The sequence below is a fragment of the Pituophis catenifer genome, unplaced genomic scaffold (genome assembly GCF_029215685.1).
Source record: "Pituophis catenifer annectens isolate HBS135680 unplaced genomic scaffold, rPitCat1.0.hap2 SCAF_1, whole genome shotgun sequence".
NCBI classification, from domain to species: Eukaryota; Metazoa; Chordata; class Lepidosauria; order Squamata; family Colubridae; genus Pituophis; species Pituophis catenifer.
In genome coordinates this window covers 343,638,382-343,660,558 of record NW_027256881.1, presented here as the reverse complement: position 1 = coordinate 343,660,558, position 22,177 = coordinate 343,638,382, and the positions used below count along the sequence as shown (strand labels likewise).

Sequence of the window (22,177 nt, the reverse complement as noted above, 5' to 3'; positions counted from 1 at the left end):
GGTGGGATAGAAGGAAGAAATACCAGTGAATGTCATTTGGATAAAATTGAAAGGATGGTTTCGGGGGGAGCAATTAAGTTTGAATAAGGAGTACAGTGGGGTCCTTAGTGCACTCCGAGCTTGGTTGCTTTCTTGCAGACGTTTTGCTACCAAACTAGGTAACATCATCCATGCTAGAAGGAGTGGGGTTTGTGGAGAGGAGGAGGATGATTTGGGGTACTTGGTGCTCTCTGAGGTTGGTAGTTTTCTTGCAGAAGCTTTCATTACCTAACTAGGTAACATCATCAATGCCAACACCACAAAGACCCCACAGTAGTCGTTGTCATTGTCCTCCTTCTCCTCCTCCTCCTCCTCCTCCTCCTCCTCCTCCTCCTCCTCCTCCTCCTCCTCCTCCTCCCTCCTCCTCCCTCCTCCTTCCACAGTTCAACCCCTGAGCTACATCTCTTCTCCTCAATAGGCATAATTCTCTTCAATAGGGATTACAACCAGAGAAAACAGAAAATTGTCTGGGGTTTGTTTTGTTCGGAAAATAACATTTTAGTGATTTCAGTGCTTGAAAACAAGACCTTTTTTTTACCACCCTAGGGGGGCTTTGACATATAGATGAGAAGGTCCCCATAGAACAAAGCGCTTGTGACTTCGATGTGCTGCATTTCTGATACTTCTGCCTTGTCATTTTTTTTTAAAAAAAATGATTTACGATTTAGTCTTCGCATCCTGAGATGGTTGGCCCTGTCTTCCTCTTTCTTGACACAGTCGTTTAATTTTAAACTCAACGGGCATTTTGGTTATTTATTTTCATTGTTCTTGGCAATAATTCTAAGCTGTTAGACAGGAAAATTGTATTCAAAAATGCTGTTTCACACTTTATTGTTTGATGATGTGGAGTGATAGAAAATAACACATTTGCTTGCCTTTATAGTCGGGTAATTATTCACATCCATCACCCTATTCTAAGGGAATAAACATCACCAAAAAGAAATTGCACTATTAATAGCAGTCTCTTCAGTAAGAATAAGAGGTATTTTTCTTGTGGGACTGTCCAATTAAGAGGTCCCAGGAAAGCAACAATAAAGCTTCAGCTTTTTGCTAAAACCATGGATTTTATAATGTCCTTCCATTTCAAACAGGAGAGTGGATTCTTAAGCTGTGAATCAACGAATCAGGTCCAGAATACTAAAAGCAGGTAGATCTGTCATTAAAGCCAAGCTGAGGACTCCTTTCCATAGCAGATAAAGGGCTGCAGCTGTCGCCATCCCTGCTCATTAACCGTGTTAATCAGTTTACTTAGATTTCGGGGTCCTGCAACAATTAAAAACTGAAATTTGGTTTTATAACTATTGGTTTCACTTGTATATTTGTTTCATTTTGGGGGTTGTTTTTCCCCCCCTAGCTGCTTTCATCAAAATGTTGAATAATTAACATTGACAGTGAGCAATTGCACAATTATGGCCCTTAACTTTTTAAGTCCCAAAATGTTCCATGAAAGGATGCAAATGGATTATCAGAGCAAAGGTTTTAGTACAGGCAGTCCCCTGATTTACCATAGTTCATTTAGAAACTGTTCAAAGTTACAATAGCCCTGAAATTGTGACTGACGGCCATTTTTCACACTTAACGACCACTGCAGCATCCCCGTGGCCATCTGATCAAAATTTCAGATGCTTGGCAATTGGCTCATATTTAGGACGTTTGTAGCGTGGTTAAAGCTGTGTTACTAGCTTAACAACTGCAGTGATTCACTTACCAACTGCGGCAAGCAAGGTCGTAAAATGGAGCAAAACTCACTTAAACCAATGTGTTGCTTAACAACAGAAATTTTAGGTTCAGTTGTGGTTGTAAATCAAGGACTGCCCTGTACGCTGGGAATATGTTGTTTCTCCCAGCATATTCAACCCCTCTCTCCTACACAGTAAAGCAAGTAAGATACAATTATGTAGTTATTTTTGCTTCTTTTAATGGACAATAATTTCTGCAATCTGCCTCGTATCAATTATTTTTCTATCACCATTTGTACATTTTAATATTCTCCAGCATATTCTTCTCTTTGCAAACATTCTGTTCATGACCCTTGGAGGCTGCAACTGTCATAAGTACATGCCAGTTGCCAAGCGCAGGCAGAGAACGAAGGAAATGACAGCTCCAAATCGCTTGAATTTTCACAAACTGTAGGACCTTGAATCCTGGGTGTGTAGTTTAAGGAATTGGGGCGCTGGCTTGTATGAATGAGACAGGGCCGCCCACTCAAATTGGAGGCTAGAGAGGAAGCTGAAACAAGAAACGCCAGATTACCTCAAAAGATAAATACAGGTAGTCCTCAATTTATGACAGGTGAACCCAATTTTTCTGCTGCTGTGGGTTTTACTCCATTTTATGAACTTTCTTGCCTCAGATGTTAAGTGAATCACTGCAGTTGATAAATTAGTAACCCTGTCGTTAAGTGAATCTGGCTTCCCCCATTGACTTCCTTTGTCGGAAGGTTGCAAAAGGCAATGCGGTGACCTCGGGTTACCCTGCAAACCGTCATAAGTACGAAACTGGTTGCCAAGCACCTGAATTTTGACCATGGAGATGCTGCAAAGGTTGTTACTTTTGCACGCGTCCTTGCTTGCCACTGCTGTTAAGTGAATCACAGTGGTTGTTAAGCCAGTAACACAGCTGTAAAGGCCCTACGAAACGTCATAAATATGAGCCAATTGCCAAGCATCTGAATTTTGATCCCGTGGCCACGGGGATGCTGCAACGGTCGTTAAGTATGAAAAACGGTCGTAAGTCTCTTTTTTCGGTGCCATAGTAATTTTGAACGGTCACTAAATGGACTGTTGTAAATTGAGGACTGCCTGTATTTGAAATAAATAAAAACTCTTCTCTTTTCTTTTCTTTTCTTTTTTGGCTTGTTCCTTTCTCCCTCTTATTTTTGCTTGGTCTCCTTGGTAGGCTATTCAGCGCGGGGTGGATTCTCTCCCCCCCCCCCCCCCAGAATTTGCAGAGCCTTACTTTAAAAAAAGGAAAAAAGCCATCCTTGATATTTATTCATGTGAGAGGTTTCTCTTTATGAATAAGAAGCAGGCGAGCGAAATTGCTGCATGCTTGAAGTGTGCTATTTGTGCACTCACCTGTGTGGAGTCTCTGGTTGCCCCTGGCAACTAGGCAAATGATTAAATACCAAAAAAAAAAAAAAAAAAACTGCCCTCGAATGATAAGGTAGAAGCTGGATTGGGAACAACAACAGCCCGGAGCTAGCTCTGCGAGTTAATGATAATAGATGGGTACCCAGTTATAGATAGAAGTCTTAACAGCTTGGCTGGCTCGACTCATGTAGCTTCAAGAAAATTCACTTATTCTTCAAAGGGACGTCTGCTTGTATGCTTTTTTTCCACCCCTTTTTTTTCTTTTAAGTGTTGAGAAAATATTTCACTTAGTGGAAAAGTCTGGTTAAGTAAGCATCTTATTTGAAGCAGGCAGATGGTTCAGTTTCTTGAAATGAATAGGAGAGTCTTTCCTTGGGGGAGGGGGGGGAGGGAATCCCTGTATTGCAATCGCTCTGCTGAAATCACTGATCAATCCCAGGGATCAGTTTTCGCTTTGATTGGATCCAAGATTTTCTCCAGAATCCTTACATTCTTATTAACATTCTCTCCACTGCTGTCTGTCAGAAGAGAAATGCAGGAAAACCTATAGAAGAGACAGTTTTGTCTAGTGGTTAAGAGACATCAGGCTAGAAAGTGGGAAACGGTGAGTTCAAGTCCTACCTTTGCCATGAAAACCAACAGGGTGATTTTGGGCCAGTCACCATGAGACAGTGAATACTAGTCCCCCGCCTTTAAGCATGAAAGCTGGCTGGATGACTTTGGGCCAATCACCAGGAGAGGGTGAGCTCTAGTCCCGCCTTAGATATGAAAGCCGGCTGGGTCACTTTGGGCCAATCACCAGGAGACGGTGAGCTCTAGTCCCCGCCTTAGATATGAAAGCCGGCTGGGTGACTTTGGGCCAATCACCAGGAGATGGTGAGCTCTAGTCCCCGCCTTAGATATGAAAGCCGGCTGGGTGACTTTGGGCCAATCACCAGGAGACGGTGAGCTCTAGTCCCACCTTAGATATGAAAGCCGGCTGGGTGACTTTGGGCCAATCACCAGGAGACGGTGAGCTCTAGTCCCCGCCTTAGATATGAAAGCCGGCTGGGTGATTTGGGCCAATCACCAGGAGATGGTGAGCTCTAGTCCCCGCCTTAGATATGAAAGCCGGCTGGGTGACTTTGGGCCCAATCACCAGGAGACGGTGAGCTCTAGTCCCCGCCTTAGATATGAAAGCCGGCTGGGTGACTTTGGGCCAATCACCAGGAGACGGTGAGCTCTAGTCCCCGCCTTAGATATGAAAGCCGGCTGGGTGACTTTGGGCCAATCACCAGGAGACGGTGAGCTCTAGTCCCGCCTTAGATATGAAAAGCCGGCTGGGTGACTTTGGGGCCAATCACCAGGAGACGGTGAGCTCTAGTCCCGCCCTTAGATATGAAAGCCGGCTGGGTGACTTTGGGCCAATCACCAGGAGACGGTGAGCTCTAGTCCCGCCTTAGATATGAAAGCCGGCTGGGTGACTTTGGGCCAATCACCAGGAGATGGTGAGCTCTAGTCCCGCCTTAGATATGAAAGCCGGCTGGGTGACTTTGGGCCAATCACCAGGAGACGGTGAGCTCTAGTCCCCGCCTTAGATATGAAAGCCGGCTGGGTGACTTTGGGCCAATCACCAGGAGACGGTGAGCTCTAGTCCCCGCCTTAGATATGAAAGCCGGCTGGGTGATTTTGGGCCAATCACCAGGAGATGGTGAGCTCTAGTCCCGCCTTAGATATGAAAGCCGGCTGGGTGACTTTGGGCCAATCACCAGGAGACGGTGAGCTCTAGTCCCGCCTTAGATATGAAAGCCGGCTGGGTGACTTTGGGCCAATCACCAGGAGACGGTGAGCTCTAGTCCCGCCTTAGATATGAAAGCCGGCTGGGTGACTTTGGGCCAATCACCAGGAGACGGTGAGCTCTAGTCCCGCCTTAGATATGAAAGCCGGCTGGGTGATTTTGGGCCAATCACCAGGAGACGGTGAGTTCTAGTCCCGCCTTAGATATGAAAGCCGGCTGGGTGACTTTGGGCTAGTCACAAGATGGTGAAGTCTAGTTCTGCCTTGGCCATAAAAGGCAGCTGGGTGTCTTTGGGCCAATCACCATGGGATGATGAGTTCTAGTCCTGCCTTAGACATGAAAGCCGGCTGGGTGATTTTGGGCCAATCACCAGAAGACAGTGAGTTCTACTCTCGCATTAGCTGTGAATGCTGGGTGGGTGACTTTGGGCCAGTTCCTCTCTCTCAGCGCAACCCACCTTACAGGGTTGTTGTCGGGCAGAAAAGAGGAGGAGGAAGGTTGGATATGTTTGCTGTATATGCATATACAAATATGTATATGCATATTTGTAAAAATAATAAAGGCAGAATATAAATGAATAAAACTCAATACTGACCCTGTGTCATGGGTGCCATAGAAACCACAGGCATCAAAGTGCAAAAGAATGATGTATATGTAAGTAGGAATGTGTGTGTATGTGTGTATGTGTTTTTTTATGTATGTCTACACACTCAAATTTATTTTTATTTATTAAATGTATGTATCTGCCCAACTTGCACACAGGTGACTCCAGGCGACTTACAAAATTTAAAAAACCCACCATGTAGTAAAAACCGATCAACCCCACTTCCCCCTTCGCCCCACAGAAGCAGCAACACAATCAAACCAGCAATCAAATTTATATTAAAAAATCGGATAGCTGGCAACATCTAGGACACTTGACTAATTACCCAAAGAGAAAATATGCAGTATTAGCACTTGGATAGGAGATCATCAGATCATCAGATATTCCTACATCTAGATTAGACTGGAATTTTTTTTAAAAAGAAAGAAAGATAAAATTATGTCTGCATTTGTGCCAAGAAAAGCATATGGACTGTTCCTCACGCTCACCAGGAATGAAACTCGAGTTGGTTTTTAATCTAAAAATGTACATCCTGATTTTCTAGTGCATATGTGCAGTTCATGTAATATAACTGCCCTCCCCATTTCCATCAGGGCATCCACATGTTTACACCAATTTCTGAGTTCTGTAGCTATTCTTTGCTTTCCCTTTTCAGGATTATGTCTAAATATTTGTTTTTTGTCTTGGAAAATTGCAAGTGCCCATTTCCCTTAAGCTTTTAGCAACATAAGGCCGGGAGGTTTGATAATTATTTTATGTGTCTCCTCCTTTTAACAAAAAAGAGAAAATATCTGTGTTAACTCTACTGCCTTCATAAACCTCTTTTTTTCTCTCTCTCCCTCCCCTCCAAACACGGGGGAATTTCAGACAGACTGGCAGAAAGAATATTTCTGGGTATTTGAACATCTCTCTTGTTTTGACACCTCTCCTTGAGGTTAATGAGTGAACAGTTTGATCTTCCTTGACATTTTGACTTTTTCCCTCCGAAGGCAACCGGTTGTAGCTGTCTCTTCCGGTGCAGACGAGCCAAAATGCTTCAGTTAAGTGTTTGGCAAGATGTAAGAAGAACAAGCGCTGCAGAGATGAGAGTTGGTCCCAGGGTGTATAAAATGCTGGCTTGTTTGGGGCAGAATTAGTGAGATGTCAAGATATCATTGTGGGACGGGGGGGGGGGGAGTTTGGAGGCAGCACTTCAGTGAAGGATTTCTGGGGGGCCTAAACAGGCAGCCTAGATTTTGTCTAATCATCCAGCATTTACCATAACATTGGAATGTAAATTGCAAAGAGTCCTCGGCTTATGACCACAATTAAGCCCAAAATTTATGTTGATAAGTGAGACAGTAAATAAATAAAATAAATAAAATAAAAATAAATTGGTTAAGCGAGTCTTGCCCCATTTCACGACCGTCCTTGCCATGTTAAGTGAATGGCTGCAGTTGTTGAGTTAGGAGCACGGTTGTTAAGTGAATCTGGCTTCCCCGTTGACTTTGCTTCTCAGAGGGTTGCAAAAGGGGGAATCACATGAGCCGCGGTGGCCCAGTGGTTAGAGTGCAGTACTGCAGGCTCCTTCGGCTGACGGCCGGCTGCCTGCATTTTGGCAGATCGATTCTCTCCAGGCTCATGTTTGACTCAGCCTTCCGTCCTTCTGAGGTCAGTAAAATGAGGACCAGGATTGTTGGGGGCTATAAGCTGATTCTGTAAACCGCTTAAAGACGGCTGTAAAGCATTGTAAAGTGGTATATAAGTGCTGTTGCTATCCCAGGACAATTGCAACCGTCATAAATACGAATCAGTTGCCAAGCGTCTGCATTTTGATCATGTGACCACAGGGATGCCGCAACGGTGAAATGTGAAAAACAGTCATAAATCACTTTTTTTTAGTGCCATGGTAACTTCTATTGGTCACTAAACCAATGGTTGTAAGTTGAGGACGGCCTAAATTGATTAGTTTCCTGACTTGGGTCACAAAGCTGCTCGCCAGGCTTGGAGCTTTATTTCTCTCAAGAGACAAGAATATTTGTAGCTCACGATTGAACTGTGGGGTCCTTGATCCTCTCTAAGGTTGGTTGTTTCCTTGCAGACATTTCATGACCCTACTAGGTAACCACATCAGTGCTAGAAGGGAGCGGGGTTTGGTATACTGTCAAACATTAAGCAACAGCCTAATCAAGGAACCCCCAAGAACACTTTCAACAACACTGACAGGGAAGCCATTTGTATATAAACAGAGAACCCCACTCCCTACTAACACTGATGATGTTACCTAGTCAGGCTATGAAACGTCTGCAAGAAAACAACCAAGCTCAGACAGCACCAGAGAACCCAACAATTATTTCTCTTAAGCCATCCTGCCTTTGTAAACCAAAATTAATATATTATAGTACCTTACAGAATTAATTGCCGTGGTTGTTGGATCAGTGGGTGTCCTTAGGCTCTACACAACACACAAACACAAACACACACACACACAATTTATCAGGACTAGCACTGATGATGTTACCTACCGGTAGCTAGGATAATGAAAGGTCTGCAAGAAAACAAGCTCAGAGAGCACCAAGGACCCCATAGTCATCGTCTCCTCCTCCTCCTCCTCCTCCTCCTCCTCCTCCCCCCCCCACAAACCCCACTCCCTTCTAGCACTGATGATGTTACCTAGTTGGATAATGAGATGCCTGCAAGAAGTTAAACGAGCACCAAGGACCCCATAGTCTACTACTCCTCCTCCCCCTCTCCCTCTCCACAAACCCCACTTCCTTCTAGCACTGATGATGTTACCTTGGTAGAGTAATGAAACATCTGCAAGAAAACAAGCTCAGAGAGTACCAAGGACCTCACAGTTCATTTTCTCTTCTTAATTTTAAAAAAAGTAATAAGTGCCCCCCCCCTTTCTGAGCAAGTGTATGCTGGTGGCTCTTTACCATGACTGGCAAAACTGCATTCCCCCCCCCCCCCTTTCCTGATTTTTAAACTCAATTAATGCAGTTTTCTGACTGCCTATCCAAGCCGCTCCATACTAATTCCGTGGGCCATCTCTCTAGAATTCAGTTAGGCACTTCTGCAAACTATGATAACAGGGCAGCCACGTTCCAACAATATTAACTTCAACAGCCTCACAATTCAATTAATCTTATCTTTCTAACTCCCAATTACAGGCGGTAATTAAGTAAAAATAGCATCGTAATCCAAAGAATGGCATTCATCGTTGACTGCCTCCTAACAGTGAATGCGCCTCAAACTTTCAACACATTCCCAGAAGAAATAGGATAGCTCATTTCTTACTAATCCACCGGAAGATGCGCTTGGATCTGGACTAATTTATTCATTGTTTTATTTGTGTTACGTTAGTGAAAAAGGGCTTTAGAAAATTAAAATTCAAGGCAAGCAAAACAAGAGAGAAGTTAAAGGTAATGTCCCAGCGCTCCTTTCTGTCCATATTTTCTTTCTGGCTCGCCCACTTAACATTAGAGCATGAGCTTGCTGATGACTTCAGAGGAAAAACACCACTTTGATCTATAGAAAGTTTGGGATATATCTTCCTTTTTTTAAAACTTAGTTTCAGGAGGCTTTGTAGCTGCCAGTGAAAGAGGCTTCTCCTATGGGAAACACAGGAACGTACCGATTGAGGAGAATATTTGTAGCTCAGGGTGGAGCTGTGGGGTCCTTGGTGCTCTCTGAGCTTAGTCGTCTTCTTGCAGATGTTTCTGTTGAGGGTAAAACTGCCCTCTGCAAAGTGGTGCAACGGACCAGACAGCGAATAGATACATTGCTTAGCAAAACACACAGATACTCACAGACTCTGAACGTTTAAAGAAAAATAAACAGTCTTTACTTGCAGTAAAAAAAAACAAACTTGGCTTCTCAAAACAAAGATAACACTTCTTCAAATAATCACGGTTCAACACAAAAACATAGTTTGCTTACAATTCCAGTTCTCTTCAGTAACACAGACACAGTTCCTTTCAGCAGTTCAACTTTCTAATAGCAGGAGCAGAAGTGAATGAACTTCCCGCCTTCTCTTATGTCTGCTTAGCACAGCCGATTAGTCATCTTGTAGCAGTTAAAGTTAAAGAACATAGTTTTCTATATATTACCTACCCAACCGTAGGATAAGCATCCAACAGTTTCAGGAACCAACTGGGTAACGTCACCAGTGCTAGAAGAGAGTGGGGTTTGAGGAGAGGAAGTGGAAAAGGGAGGAAGAGGAAGAGAGGAGGATGTTCTGATCTAGGCTTTCCCAGCAGCATGAAGCCGAGTCCTCATCCTGATAAACCCCTTTTATTTAACTGACAGTGAATTCCTCTCCAGCAAAGTCTTTCCTCTCCCACAGTCTTTCAAGATAGTTCATCATTACTGACCTTTATCAGGCTTGGAGAGTGGCCAGGCTGATATCTTTCAGACTCCACACTGTAACCGACAATACTTGGTAAGAATGCAGGAACAGATCTTCACCCAAATGAACTCCCCTCCCCTTCGCTCCTCTTTATTCCCTATGGGAGGGGCCATTCACCATCCATCTGTGGCTTTACTCCTGAGTCGACCCTTGTTCCTTAGCTGTCCCCTTCTCCTGGCAGCTCTGCGCATGCGCACACTTTGAACAGGATCCAGCTGTTCTTCTGCCTCACTGATGTCCGATTCCAAAGGCAGCTGACCTCTTCACTGTCCGAATCTGCTGCCAGATCCACTGGCCTCTGGGCGGCCACAACAGACGAGAGGGAGGAGGAAAGGAAGAGAAAGAAGAGAGAAAGAGAGGGAGGAGTAGGAAGAAAGAAGGAGGGGAGGAGGAAGAGAGGAAAAAGGAGAGGGAGGAGGAGGAAGAAAGGAGGGGAGGAGGAAGAGAGGGAGGAGGAGAAAGAAGAGAAAGAGAGGGAGGAGGAGGAAGAAAGGAGGGGAGGAGGAAGAGAGGGAGGAGAGGGAGGAGGAGAAAGAAGAGAGAAAGAGAGGGAGGAGGAGGAAGAAAGGAGGGGAGGAGGAAGAGAGGGAGGAGGAGAAAGAAGAGAGAGAGGGAGGAGGAGGAAGAAAGGGGAGGAGGAAGAGAGGGAGGAGAGGGAGGAGGAGAAAGAAGAGAGAGAGGGAGGAGGAGGAAGAAAGGAGGAGAGGAGGAAGAGAGGGAGGAGGAGGTCGTCCGTGGTGCTTTCTGAGTTTCAGAGTTTCACTGCCCAACTATGTAACATCATCAAGACAAGCCATATGTATATAAACAGAGCGAACCCCACATTCCCTTCTAGCACTGATCCAAAGCACCACCAAGCTCATATGTAAAATAGTGCTACAAGGGAGGAGGGTTTGTGGAGAGAGGAGGAGGAAGAGGAGGAGACTGCGGAGTTCTTGGTGTTTTCTGAACTTGATTGTATCTGATGATATTACCTAGTTTGGGAGTGAAACGTCTGCAAGAAAATAACCAAACTCAAAGAGCCCCAGGCACCCCACCCCCCACCCCCACATACACAGGAGCTTGATAAGGAAAGCCCATTTGTGCACAGATAGTCCTTGCTTAATAACAGTTTGTTCAGCGACCATTCAAAATTACAGTGCTGCTGAATGGATAGTAGTTACAACTGGTCTTCAAAGTTTTGGCTGTTGTAGTCCCCCTCCCAGTCATGTGATCAAAGTTTGGGTGATAGTTTCTACAGGGGGCAGTGATCACCATACATAAGTTTTCCAAATTCTGTTGGACTGTGTTTTCATCACTCATCATGTCCAGTCTTCCTCAGGAGGATGGATCCAAAGAGAATTTTATTTATTTAAAACATTTATATAGGATAAACTCATTGACGTGTATGTGGGATAAACACATGTTGGAACCTACTTCTGTGTTTCTTCCCTTCATCTGGGACTTTCAAGAGGAAATAAAAGAATAGACTTCAGAGTGTCCAAAATGGACTTTCTTTACCCTGAAACGGGCTTTTCTGAGCTGATATATTCAATGGCAGAATGTTTTCACACTGCTTTAACAGTTTAGCCACCACCTTCTCTTTCTTTGTTCTTTATTTGGGAAAGTGGGACTCAGAACGAGAGGTTAATCTTCCATGATCCTGTGGTGTTTAAGATAACTGCAGGCTCTTGTGTTCAAATATCTCAGGGGCTGCCACAAAGAAGAGGGGGTCAACCTATTCTCCAAAGGACCAGAAGGCAGGACACGAAGCAACGGATGGAAACTATTCAAAGAGAGAAGCAACCTCAAAATAAGGACAAATTTCCTAACAGTTAGAACAATTAATCAGTAGAATGAGTTGCCTCCAGAAACTGTGGGTGCTCCAACACTAGAGATTGTTAAGAAGAGACTGGACAGATGGTGTAGGGTTTCCTGCTTGGGCAGGGGGTTTGTTTGTTTGTTTGTTTGTTTGTTTGTTTGTTTGTTTATTTATTTGTTCAATGTATATGCCGCCCTCCTCCGAAGACTCAGGGCGGCTTACAATGCAGCGTTGGGAAGGCCTCCAAGGTCCCTCCCAACGCTGTTATTCTGTTATTCATGTTTGAAATAATGATTACAGAAGGGAGGAGATGTTTTGATAGGGGAAAACTCCTGGCTGGTGGGTTGTGAAGGGCAAAGAACCAGCGTCTGCCAACAGATTCTTAATGAATCGATTTGGGAGCAGAAATTCTAGGCTTAATTTTTCTGATGAGCTTTTCTTTCCTTTGCCAGGTATGCTATACCTCCAGAACACGGCAAGAGGCTGGAAAGACTGGCCAAAGGTAAGATTATTACGTACATCAAAGGGATTGATTCCGTGCCTGCTCAAGGACTAATTTGGGGGCAAATGAATCAATAATGTTACACAAGTCTTGATGCTACATAAGCTGAGAATACGCATGAAGCTATATATGACGATTGTGATCGCTTCTGTGTGAGGTGCAGCCATTGTCACGGGGTCTGCGAAGGTTTGAAGAAATGTTATGATTTAAATCTTCAGTTAAGACCTGGGGGTCCGTGACCACAAAAGTTATTTAAAGAGGTTCTGCGGTGAAGGAAATGTTAGGAATGACTGGTTTAAAGCATTTTGCTAATCCTGCCAACACATAAAAACCATTCTCCCTGGTCAGTGGAAAACAATTTTTCCATGGACCAGAGGAGGGAATAGTTTCACACGCTATCGCACATGCCCAGATGAAGCCGGTTCCGTGAAAAACAGTTTTTCCATGGAACCAGTCCCTGGTGCCCAAAAGGTTGGTTTAATACACAGTATTTTTACTGGGAGCAATGCTGAACTTTTGCCTGTGAAAAATTTACTTACGAGTGAAGTGCTTCTATCAAAAGGACGATAATTTATCTGTCTTAAATTCAATAGGTTTCAATTTTCTTCCGTCACGCATAGACTTTTGTCTTAGTGCCCTTTTGCCTTTTTAACTGTCGTTAAGAATATAACTCTGAGTAGCTGTTCTATTACACCTGACTTCTCTATTCTTCAAAATAATCAAGATAAAGTGAGCGCCAAGGAGAAATAGCAGAAGGCTCACTTAAAAGAGCTTATGCCATATTTTTATAATATAAACCTCAATGGAAGCTTCTTGTTTACGTAATGAGGCCCAGGGCCAGTGGTAAAATGTAAAAATTGTTACTACCGGTTCTGTGGGCGTGGCTTGGGGGGGTAATGTGACTGGGTGGGCGTGGCCAACTTTTAAAAAAAAAACTTTTAAAAGCATTTTTTTACAATCTCTTTGGCCGAAGATGTTGTAGAAAGATGCTTTTAAAAGGCTCTGATGATCCCAGCTGAGTTGCCTGGCTTTTTAAAAAAACTTTTAAAAGCATTTTTTCGGCCGAAGAAAAAATGCTTTTAAAAGTAAAAAAAAAAAAAAAAAAAGCCTCTGATGATAGCGCGGCTCAGCTGGGCATGGGGGGGGGTGGAGGGATTTTTGCTACCGGTTCTCTGAACCACCTGCTGCCATTGCTACTGGATCGGGCGATCCAGTCCAAACCGGGATCATTTCACCCCTGCCCAGGGCCATTTACAATGTTTAAGACTATCACTTCAGCTTGGCCTAAACAGAATGGCTATTAACTACAGGTAGTCCTCGACTTGCGACTACAGTTGAGCCCAAAATTTCCATTGCTAAGCGAGACAGTTAAGTGATTTTTGACTCATTTTTACCACCTTTCTCGCTACAGTTGTTAACTGTGGTTGTTAAGTTACCAACACGGTTATTGAGTGAATCTGGCTTCCCCATTGATTTTGCTTGTCAGAAGGTCACTGCGACCGCCATAAATATGAACCGGTTGCCAAGAGTCTGGATTCTAATCACGTGACCACGGGGATGCTGCAACGATCGTAAGTGTGAAAAGTGATCATAAGTCACTTATTGGGGGCGAGTTATTGGCCCCCACGGAGAGGGCTCGCAACTTGGGTGTCCTCCTGGATGCACGGCTGTCTTTAGAAGAGCATATGACGGCCGTGGCCAGGGGGGCTTTTCATCAGGTTCGCCTGATTCGCCAGTTGCGTCCCTTTCTGGGTCGGGACTCCTTACGCACAGTCACTCAGGCACTCGTCACTTCCCGCCTGGACTACTGCAATGCTCTCTACATGGGGCTCCCCTTGAGGTGCACCCGGAGGCTCCAGCTGGTGCAAAATGCGGCTGCGCGGGGGATTATGGGAGCGAGAGGGCATTCCCATGTGACACCTCTCCTGCGTGAGCTACATTGGCTCCCGGTGGACTTCCGGGTGTGCTTCAAGGTACTGGTTACCACCTTTAAAGCGCTCCATGGCATCGGACCTGGGTATTTGCGGGACCGCCTTCTGCCGCCAATAGCCTCCCACCGGCCAGTACGCTCCCACAGAGAGGGACTCCTCAGGGTGCCGTCAGACAGGCAGTGTCGGCTGGCGAGCCCCAGAGGGAGGGCCTTCTCTGTGGCAGCACCTGCCCTCTGGAACGATTTGCCCCCGGAGATACGGAGGATATCAGATCTCCGGGCTTTTCGCCGCGCCCTAAAAACTTTTCTCTTCCATCAAGCAGGGCTGGCGTGAACCCCCCCCCCCCCCCCGTTTTTGAGATATTCGATTTTTAATTGTTTAATGGGTTTTAGTCGTAAGGTTCTTAATTTTTCAGCCAAAGGATATAATTCTTTTAAATTTTTAACTTTTGTATTGGATGTTTTTTACTTGGCTGTGCACCGCCCTGAGTCCACCAGGAGAAGGGCGGTATATAAATTTAAATAAAAAAAAATAATAAAAGTCACTTTTTTCAGTGCCGTTGTAACTATGAACGGTCACTAAATGAACTGTTGTAAGTCAAAGACTACCCATAATACGTGTTCACTAAACAACTCTCCTAATCAAGGAGAGAAGCAACCCTAGAACTAAGGAGAAATTTCCTGGCAGTTAGAACAATTAACCAGTGGGACTCCTTGCCACCAGAAATTGTGAATGCTCCAACACTGGAAGTTTTAAAGAAGAGATTGGACAGCCATTTGTCTGAAGTGGTGTATGGTTTCCTGCCTAAGCAGGAGGCTGGACTAGAAGACCTCCAAGGTCCCTTCCAACTCTGTTATTCTATTCTATTCAACTGCATTTTCCCTTCTTGATTTTCAGTACCCGTGGGATACAGACCAAGGGTGAAGCTTGATTCTTGACTCTTGACTCTTACCTAACTGACTATTAGGGTGGTGGGGGTGGGGGAGGGAATGAACAATAAAAAGGCAGGCAGTTAGTTATTGGGTTGCCCCTTCAATGTCAAATAAATAGAAAAAATACATGAGGTGTCCGGATGAAGGAAAGCATCACGCCCGTCTCTTAGGAAGCCATTCCCTCTGGCGACATTGCACAAAATAGAAATAACATATTGAAAACCAGCGACTGGAAAATGAGAGTCGCAAACCAATTTTTTTTATTCATACCATTTTCTCTTGGTCATATGTCAAGCTTTTACAAAAACTGCCATTTCCGCCAGCACAAAAACCTCCATCAATCCCGATTGCCCATAAGAAGATGTAGACCTACGTTGTGTTTCAAAATACAATTTGGAAGTCTGTGTTAAACTGAATCTATGGGATATTATTTCTTCTGCTGCCCACCCCCCTTTTGTTTTTGGAAGTTAATACTGTATTGTAATGATTTGGTCCAGATACGTAGTTTTGCTCTTAGCTGTTCCATCTGGATGAATGTGTTGTATTTGGGGGGGAAAAAAAAAGAATAATTTGATTCTTGGTGTGATCATGAGTCCTTTCATAGAAGAGAATGTTTGTAGCTCAGGATTGAACTGTGAGGTCCTTGGTGCGTCCTGAGCTTGGTTGTTGTCTTGCAGATGTTTCATAACCAGGGATGAACTCCTGGGGGTTTGGCAGTGTTCAGGCAGTCCTCTAGCCAAGGATTGCCGGGATTCGGCAAATGCCCAAATGTCACCCCTGGCTGGCCACGCCCACCCCTCCGGCCTCCATAGAGGCTCTGGCCTCCTGGGGGAAGCAGTTTTTGCCCTCCCAGAGCCTCCCAGAGGCTCAAGGAAAGCCTCCAGAGCCTGGGGAGGGTGAAAAAGAGCCCCCTCTGCTGTGGTGCAGGCGATCGACTAGGCCATGCCCACCATGGCCACGCCCACCCAGCAATGGGGCAGTGAATCTTTTGCTAAAGGATCTGAAGCCAACCCCTCTTCATAACCCAACTAGATAATGCCATCAAGTGCTGGAAGGGAGTAGGGTTTGATATACGTTTTACTTAAACAGCCTAATCAAGGAACCACCACCACGCACAAGGGAAAGAGACAAAACCCCACTCCCTTCTAGCACTGATGATGTAACCTGCTTGGAGCATGAAACGTCTGTAAGAAAACCATCAAGCTCAGAGAGCACCAAAGACCCCACAGTTCTTCTTGAACAACACCTCAGTAGCAGCACTCCTCCCAAGTAAGGTGATCATAGCTCTGTCTCCATACCTGATTGTTGGCGAGGATCCTTAGAAACCCCTTGGTAGGTCAGATCAAAGCTCTTGTCCTCTGCGCCCACAAAAACAGAATAACAGAGTTTGAAGGGGCCTTGGAGGTCTTCGAGTCCAACCTTCTGATCAGACAAGAAACCCCATACCCTTTCAGACACATGATTGTCCACTCACTTCCTTAAAGCCTCCCATGATGGGGCAACCACAACTTCTGGAAGCAAGTTGTTCCACTGGTTTAATTGTTTTTACTGTCAGGAAATTTCTCCTTAGTTCTAGGTTGCTTCTCTCCTTGCTTAGTTTCCATCCATTGCTTCTTGTCCTGCCCTCAGGGGCTTTGGAGAATAGCTTGACCCCCCTTTTCTTTGTGGCAGCCCCTCAAATATTGGAACACTGCTATCTTGTCACCCCAAGTCTTTCTTTTCATTAAACTAGACATACCCAGTTCCTGCAACCGTTCTTCATACTATTTTAGCCTCTAGTCTCCTAATCATCTTTGTTGCTCTTCTCCGCACCCTTTCCAGAGTTTCAATTTTGAAGATTTTACAGGCTGAACCCAGCACCGATATATCCAGTTCTACAAACCCGCTTCAAACCTAACTCACTTGACCAAACCCTTTCCCATCCCAAACAGGAATACAGGTAGTCCTCGACTTACAACAGTTCATTTAGTGACCATTCAAAGTTACAACCGCACTGAAAAAAGTGACTTATGGAGAATAGGTTGATCCCCTCTTCTCTCCGACAACCCCTCAAATATTGAAAGGCTGCTACCATGTCACTCCCCTAGTCCTCCTTTTCATTAAAAACAAGAGTGGTGTTTACTGCCACTTGGCTTTCTATATTTTTATACCTGGAAATTGCTGACTAAGCCACATTAATCTGGATCGCCTGATATATGTCTCACATCCATCTGAGATGCACTTAAGCTTTTCCCCTTGGTAATGAGTTAGCTGGCAAAACCAGGATTGCACTATATCGAATTAATTAATGTTACAGATGTTACATGGGATGTTAAAAAACAAAGAAACAAACCCAGAAGATTGAAAATGTACTCTCTTATTTCAGAAGACGTAGGTGAGCTCCTAATTCTGCTAAATCCCAATTTTGATTTTTAAGGACAATTGAGAACGTAGTAATTTCCTTAAGAATTAAGTGCCGTATTTTCAGAAGCCGGTCTTATCCTAGCCTCCCAGCTCTGCTTGTGACAACAGCAACAAATTGCTAATTCGATTCCATAGATTTAACATCTATACGTGTCTGTAGCCACTGGTCTTTATACCTCAAGTCAGCAGAGAGAGAGAATTTGAACTAAATTGTACGAGAATGGATCCTGCTCTCTCCAAAACTATCAATGCTCCAAATAAGACTGTGAGATAGGAGAAGGGAGATGGCTGCATTATGCGCTTGTGTTGCTCACAGTTGTAAGGATGAATTAACGTTAAAGCCTGTTTACCGCAGTGGCTTGAAAATATTTACAGACCCTTCGCATCCTGGACATAAACTCTTTCAACTCCTACCCTCAAAACGACGCTATAGAGCACTGCACACCAGAACAACTAGACACAAGGACAGTTTTTTCCCCCATGCCATCACTCTGCTAAACAACTAATTCCCTCAACACTCTCAAACTATTCACTAAGTCTGCATTACTATTAATCTCATCATTCCCACCACCCATCTCCTTCCACTTATGACTGTATGACTGTAACCTTGTTGCTGATATCCTTAAGATTTATATTGACTGTTTCCCTATGGCTATCATTAAGTGTTGTACCTTATGATTCTTGATGAATGTATTTTTTCTTTTATGTACTCCGAGAGGGTATGCACCAAGACAAATTCCTTGTGTGTTCAATCACACTTGGCCAATAAAGAATTCTTTCTCTCTTTCTCTTTCTCTTCTATATTTTGATCTTAATTATTATTCCCCATAGCACAGAGAAGCAGAGATGGTCAAATGGATTCTTTTATCCAAAGAAGAGATTATATTTAACTTTGTTTCTGTTTGGAAATTTCTTCCAGATTTTGTACTTGCAATGAAAAAAATATATGAAACTTCGATTTTGTTTTTGCTAATTAGATAGGTTTGTTGTTACATAAATGGCTAGTACGTACGTAAAAGGTTGAGGTTGTAATGTTGTTACCTTTTGTGCTAAAGAGAGTTAGAAGTTGGTGCCTTTTTCTTTCCTTTTCCCTCTTTTGTTGTTGTTAGTTGCGAAGTTGTATCCAACCATCACGACCCCATGGACAACGTTCCTCCAGGCCTTCCTGTCCTCTACCATCCTCTGGAGTCCATTTAAGCTCACGCCGACTGCTTCAGTGACTCCATCCAGCCACCTCGTTCTCTGCCGTCCCCTTCTTCTTTTGCCCTCAATCTTTCCCAGCATTAGGCTCTTCTCCAGGGAGTCCTTCCTTCTCATTTGGTGGCCAAAGTATTTGAGTTTCCTCTTCAGGATCTGGTCTTCTAAAGAGCAGTCAGGGTTGATCTCCTGTAGGGCTGACCGGTTGGATCACCTTGCAGTCCAAGGGACTCGCAGGAGTCTTCTCCAGCACCAGGGTTCAAAGGCCTCCATTCTTCGGCGCTCAGCCTTCCTTATGGTCCAACTTTCACAGCCATCCATTGCAACTGGGAAAACCATCGCCTTGACTATACGCACTTTTGTTGGCAAGGTGATGTCTCTGCTTTTTAGTATGCTGTCTAGATTTGCCATAGCTTTTCTCCCCAGGAGCAAGCGTCTTTTAATTTCTTGGCTGCAGTCCCCATCTGTTTCCCTCCTTACACCATATTACATCCTTCTAGTTTTCTATTCCTTTTTTGAATTTCCCTTTGTATTCTAAAGGTTGATCAACTAATGCAAACGTGAAACTGAAGAGAGAGAGGAGAAGGGAGAATGGCTGTGTTATGTGCTTGGTGTTGCCCACAGTTTTTATAAGGATGAATTCACCTTAAAGTCTGTTTACCACAGTAGCTTCTACATTTCGATCTTCATAATAAATTCCCCTGCTGCAGTTGGAAGTTTTAGAAGATATGGTGTGTGGCACTGTCTGGGAGAAACCGAACCTAACATTAACCCCACACTTCGCCCCATGCTGCAAAGATGCTCAGAACGTAGCATAAGCTTGGGAGTAATGCGCAAAATGAATAGCTGAGCTCTAAATGGGCACACTGGGAGGGTGGCGGAACCCGTGGAGGGAAGCGTTAATGGGTTGCCACGTTATTGGTGCTAATCACTTAAAATGCGCTCCTTTATTAGGAGCTTTAATGAGAGCCACTTAAACTGTGCATTAAAAAGAGGAACTGCAGAGGAGGACGGTGAACTGGGTGGCAGGCACTCATAAGTCTAATTGAAATGCTTTTAGTACAGGGGGGAAAAGTTGCCAGAAGCCAGTAATTCTTTGCACTTTAAAAAAACAACCCAAACCCTCCATCACGTAACATCGATTAATGTTTTGTTGTTCAAGGCTTGGAATTATATTTTATTTTTGTAAGCTTTCTCCCGTGTCTCTCCCCCCCCCCTCCAAGTCCACTCCCTCTCTTCCTCACCCTACTTTTACCCACACTTCTGGATCTGAATAGTTGATAGCATATTGAGTAGAAACCTTGAAAAATCAGGATAACAGAGCTGGAAGGGACCTCGGAGGTTTTCTAGCCCAATTCACTCTATACCCGTGATGGCGAACCTATGGCACGCGTGCCACAGGTGGCACGCGGAGCCATATTAGTGGGCACGCCAGCTCAGCTCTGGGGCGCATTCGAGCGCCGGACAGCTGATTTTCAGGCCTTCTGGGCCCACCAGAAGTAGGGAAACAGGCTGTTTCCTGCCTCTGGAGGCCTGAGGGGGTGGGGAAGGCCCGTTTTTCTTTCTTACCTGGCTCCAGATCCTCTCTATTTATCTGGGAAGGACGAAAACAGCCTTTCCCTCTCCCTTGGAGGCCCTACGGAGGCTGAAAGGGCCATTTCCCGACTCCCGGTGGGACAGGAAGTGACGTTTTTTTCTGTCCCCAGCCTCCAGAGACCCTAGAGAGGCTCCTACAGACTCCTAGAGAGGCTCCTAGAGACTCCTAGAGAGGTTCTGGAGGCTGGGGACAGCAAAAAACATCACTTCCTGTCCCACCGAGAGTTGGGAAATGGGCCCTTTCAGCCTCCGTAGGGCCTCCAAGGGAGTGGGAAAGGCTGTTTTCGACCTTCCCAGATCCATAGAAAGGACCTGGAATCAGGTAAGAAAGAAAAACGGGCCTACCAGGCCATCATGTGCCAGGAGTGGGGGTGGGTGGGGTTGCGTGTGCATGCGCGACCCTCCCCCCCGCCCCCCCTCTCCTGGCATGCGATGGCAAAAAGGTTAGCCATCACTGCCCTATACCATTCCAGACAAATGGCTGTCCAGTCTTGGCTTAAAAACCTCCAGTGTTGGAGCATCCATAGCTTCTGGTGGCAAGCTGTTCCACTGGTTAATTGTTCTCACTGTCAGGAAATTTCTCCTTAGTTCTAGGTTGCTTCTCTCCTTTGATTAGTTTCCATCCATTGCTTCTTGTCCTGCCTTCCGGTGCTTTGGAAAATAGATTGACCCCTCTCTTTGTGGCAGCCCCTCATGTTTGCTATCAAACATGAGGGGTTTTGCTATCATGTCACCCCTAATTCTTCTTTTCTTTAGACCAGCCAAACCATTCTTCATATGTTTGGTTTATTTATTTATTTATTGGTTCGATTTATATGCCACCCTTCTCCGGAGTCTCAGGGCGGCTTACAATGCGTTAAGCAATAGCCTTCATACTTTTGTATATACCTGCTTAGTAGGGCTTTTTTTGCCCCCCTCCAAGCGGTGTTCTTTTTTATACAAAGTCAGCTTATTGCCCCCACAATCCAGGTCCTCATTTTACCTACCTCGAAAGGATGGAAGGCTGAGTCAACCTTGAGCCTGGTGAGATTTGAACTTGCAGTAATTGCAGGCAGCTGGTGTTACTTAACAGCGCTTTAGTCTGCTGCGCCACCAAGGCTCTTTATATTCTTCATATGTTTAATCTTCAGGCCTTTGATCTTCTTAGTTGCTCTTCTCTAAACTTTTTCCAAAGTCTCAACATCTTTTTTGTAGTACAGTCACCAAAATTGGTTGCACTCTTCCAGGTGTGGCCTTACTAGGGTTTTATAAAGCGGTACTAATGCTTTATGTGATCTTGATTCTATGCTTCTGTTTATACAACCCAGGATTGTTTTAGCTTTTTTGGCAGCTGTTGCACACGGCTGGCTCATATTCAAGTGATCGTCCACCAGGACTCCAAGGTCCCTCTCACAGTGACTGTTTTTGAGCCAGGTCTCGCCTAATCTATACTTTTATTTTTCCTACCTAAATGTAAAACTTAGCTTTTCTCCATATTAAAATTCATTTTGTTGCATAGGGCCCATCTGTAGGCTTTCCCCCCTCCACCTCAAATAAAATTGAGCCTTCCTTCTCCTTTTTTAATAACCTGTCTACGCTGCTCCGTACTAGCTTGAACACTTGGTCAGAAAGTCAGTATGTATCTTTGGCAGCTGCTTGAATCCCAAATGAGTTAATTCTGCCTTGGCGTTAGCTTGACTTCGACACAGCATCTAATGAGACCCTGCTTTTTTTATTTATAATATTTTTGAGTGGGAAGGAAAATCCTATTAAAGAAAACATTCCCCAGCGGGTACTTTACAGGAGCCTTGACTTATAATTCTCTCACCTCTAGCAGTCCCGGTCAATGCTACATAATCATTTAAAGTGAAGAGATTAAAAAGGAAAGAAAAAAAAAGTAAGAATGCAGATACGTCAAGAACACCTGTTCCACA

At 44.6% G+C, this 22,177-nt stretch overlaps 1 protein-coding gene across 3 annotated transcripts in view; it reads left to right on the top strand.

The window, feature by feature from the left end:
• The window catches only part of KDM4B (lysine demethylase 4B), a 256,770-nt gene that overhangs the window by 74,480 nt on the left and 160,113 nt on the right, over nt 1-22,177 (top strand). For all 3 annotated transcript variants that reach the window (XM_070944548.1, XM_070944550.1, XM_070944552.1), the window contains exon 7: nt 12,156-12,205. In XM_070944548.1, coding sequence (XP_070800649.1) covers nt 12,156-12,205 — 50 coding nt within the window. The remainder of the gene's footprint in view (nt 1-12,155; nt 12,206-22,177) is intronic.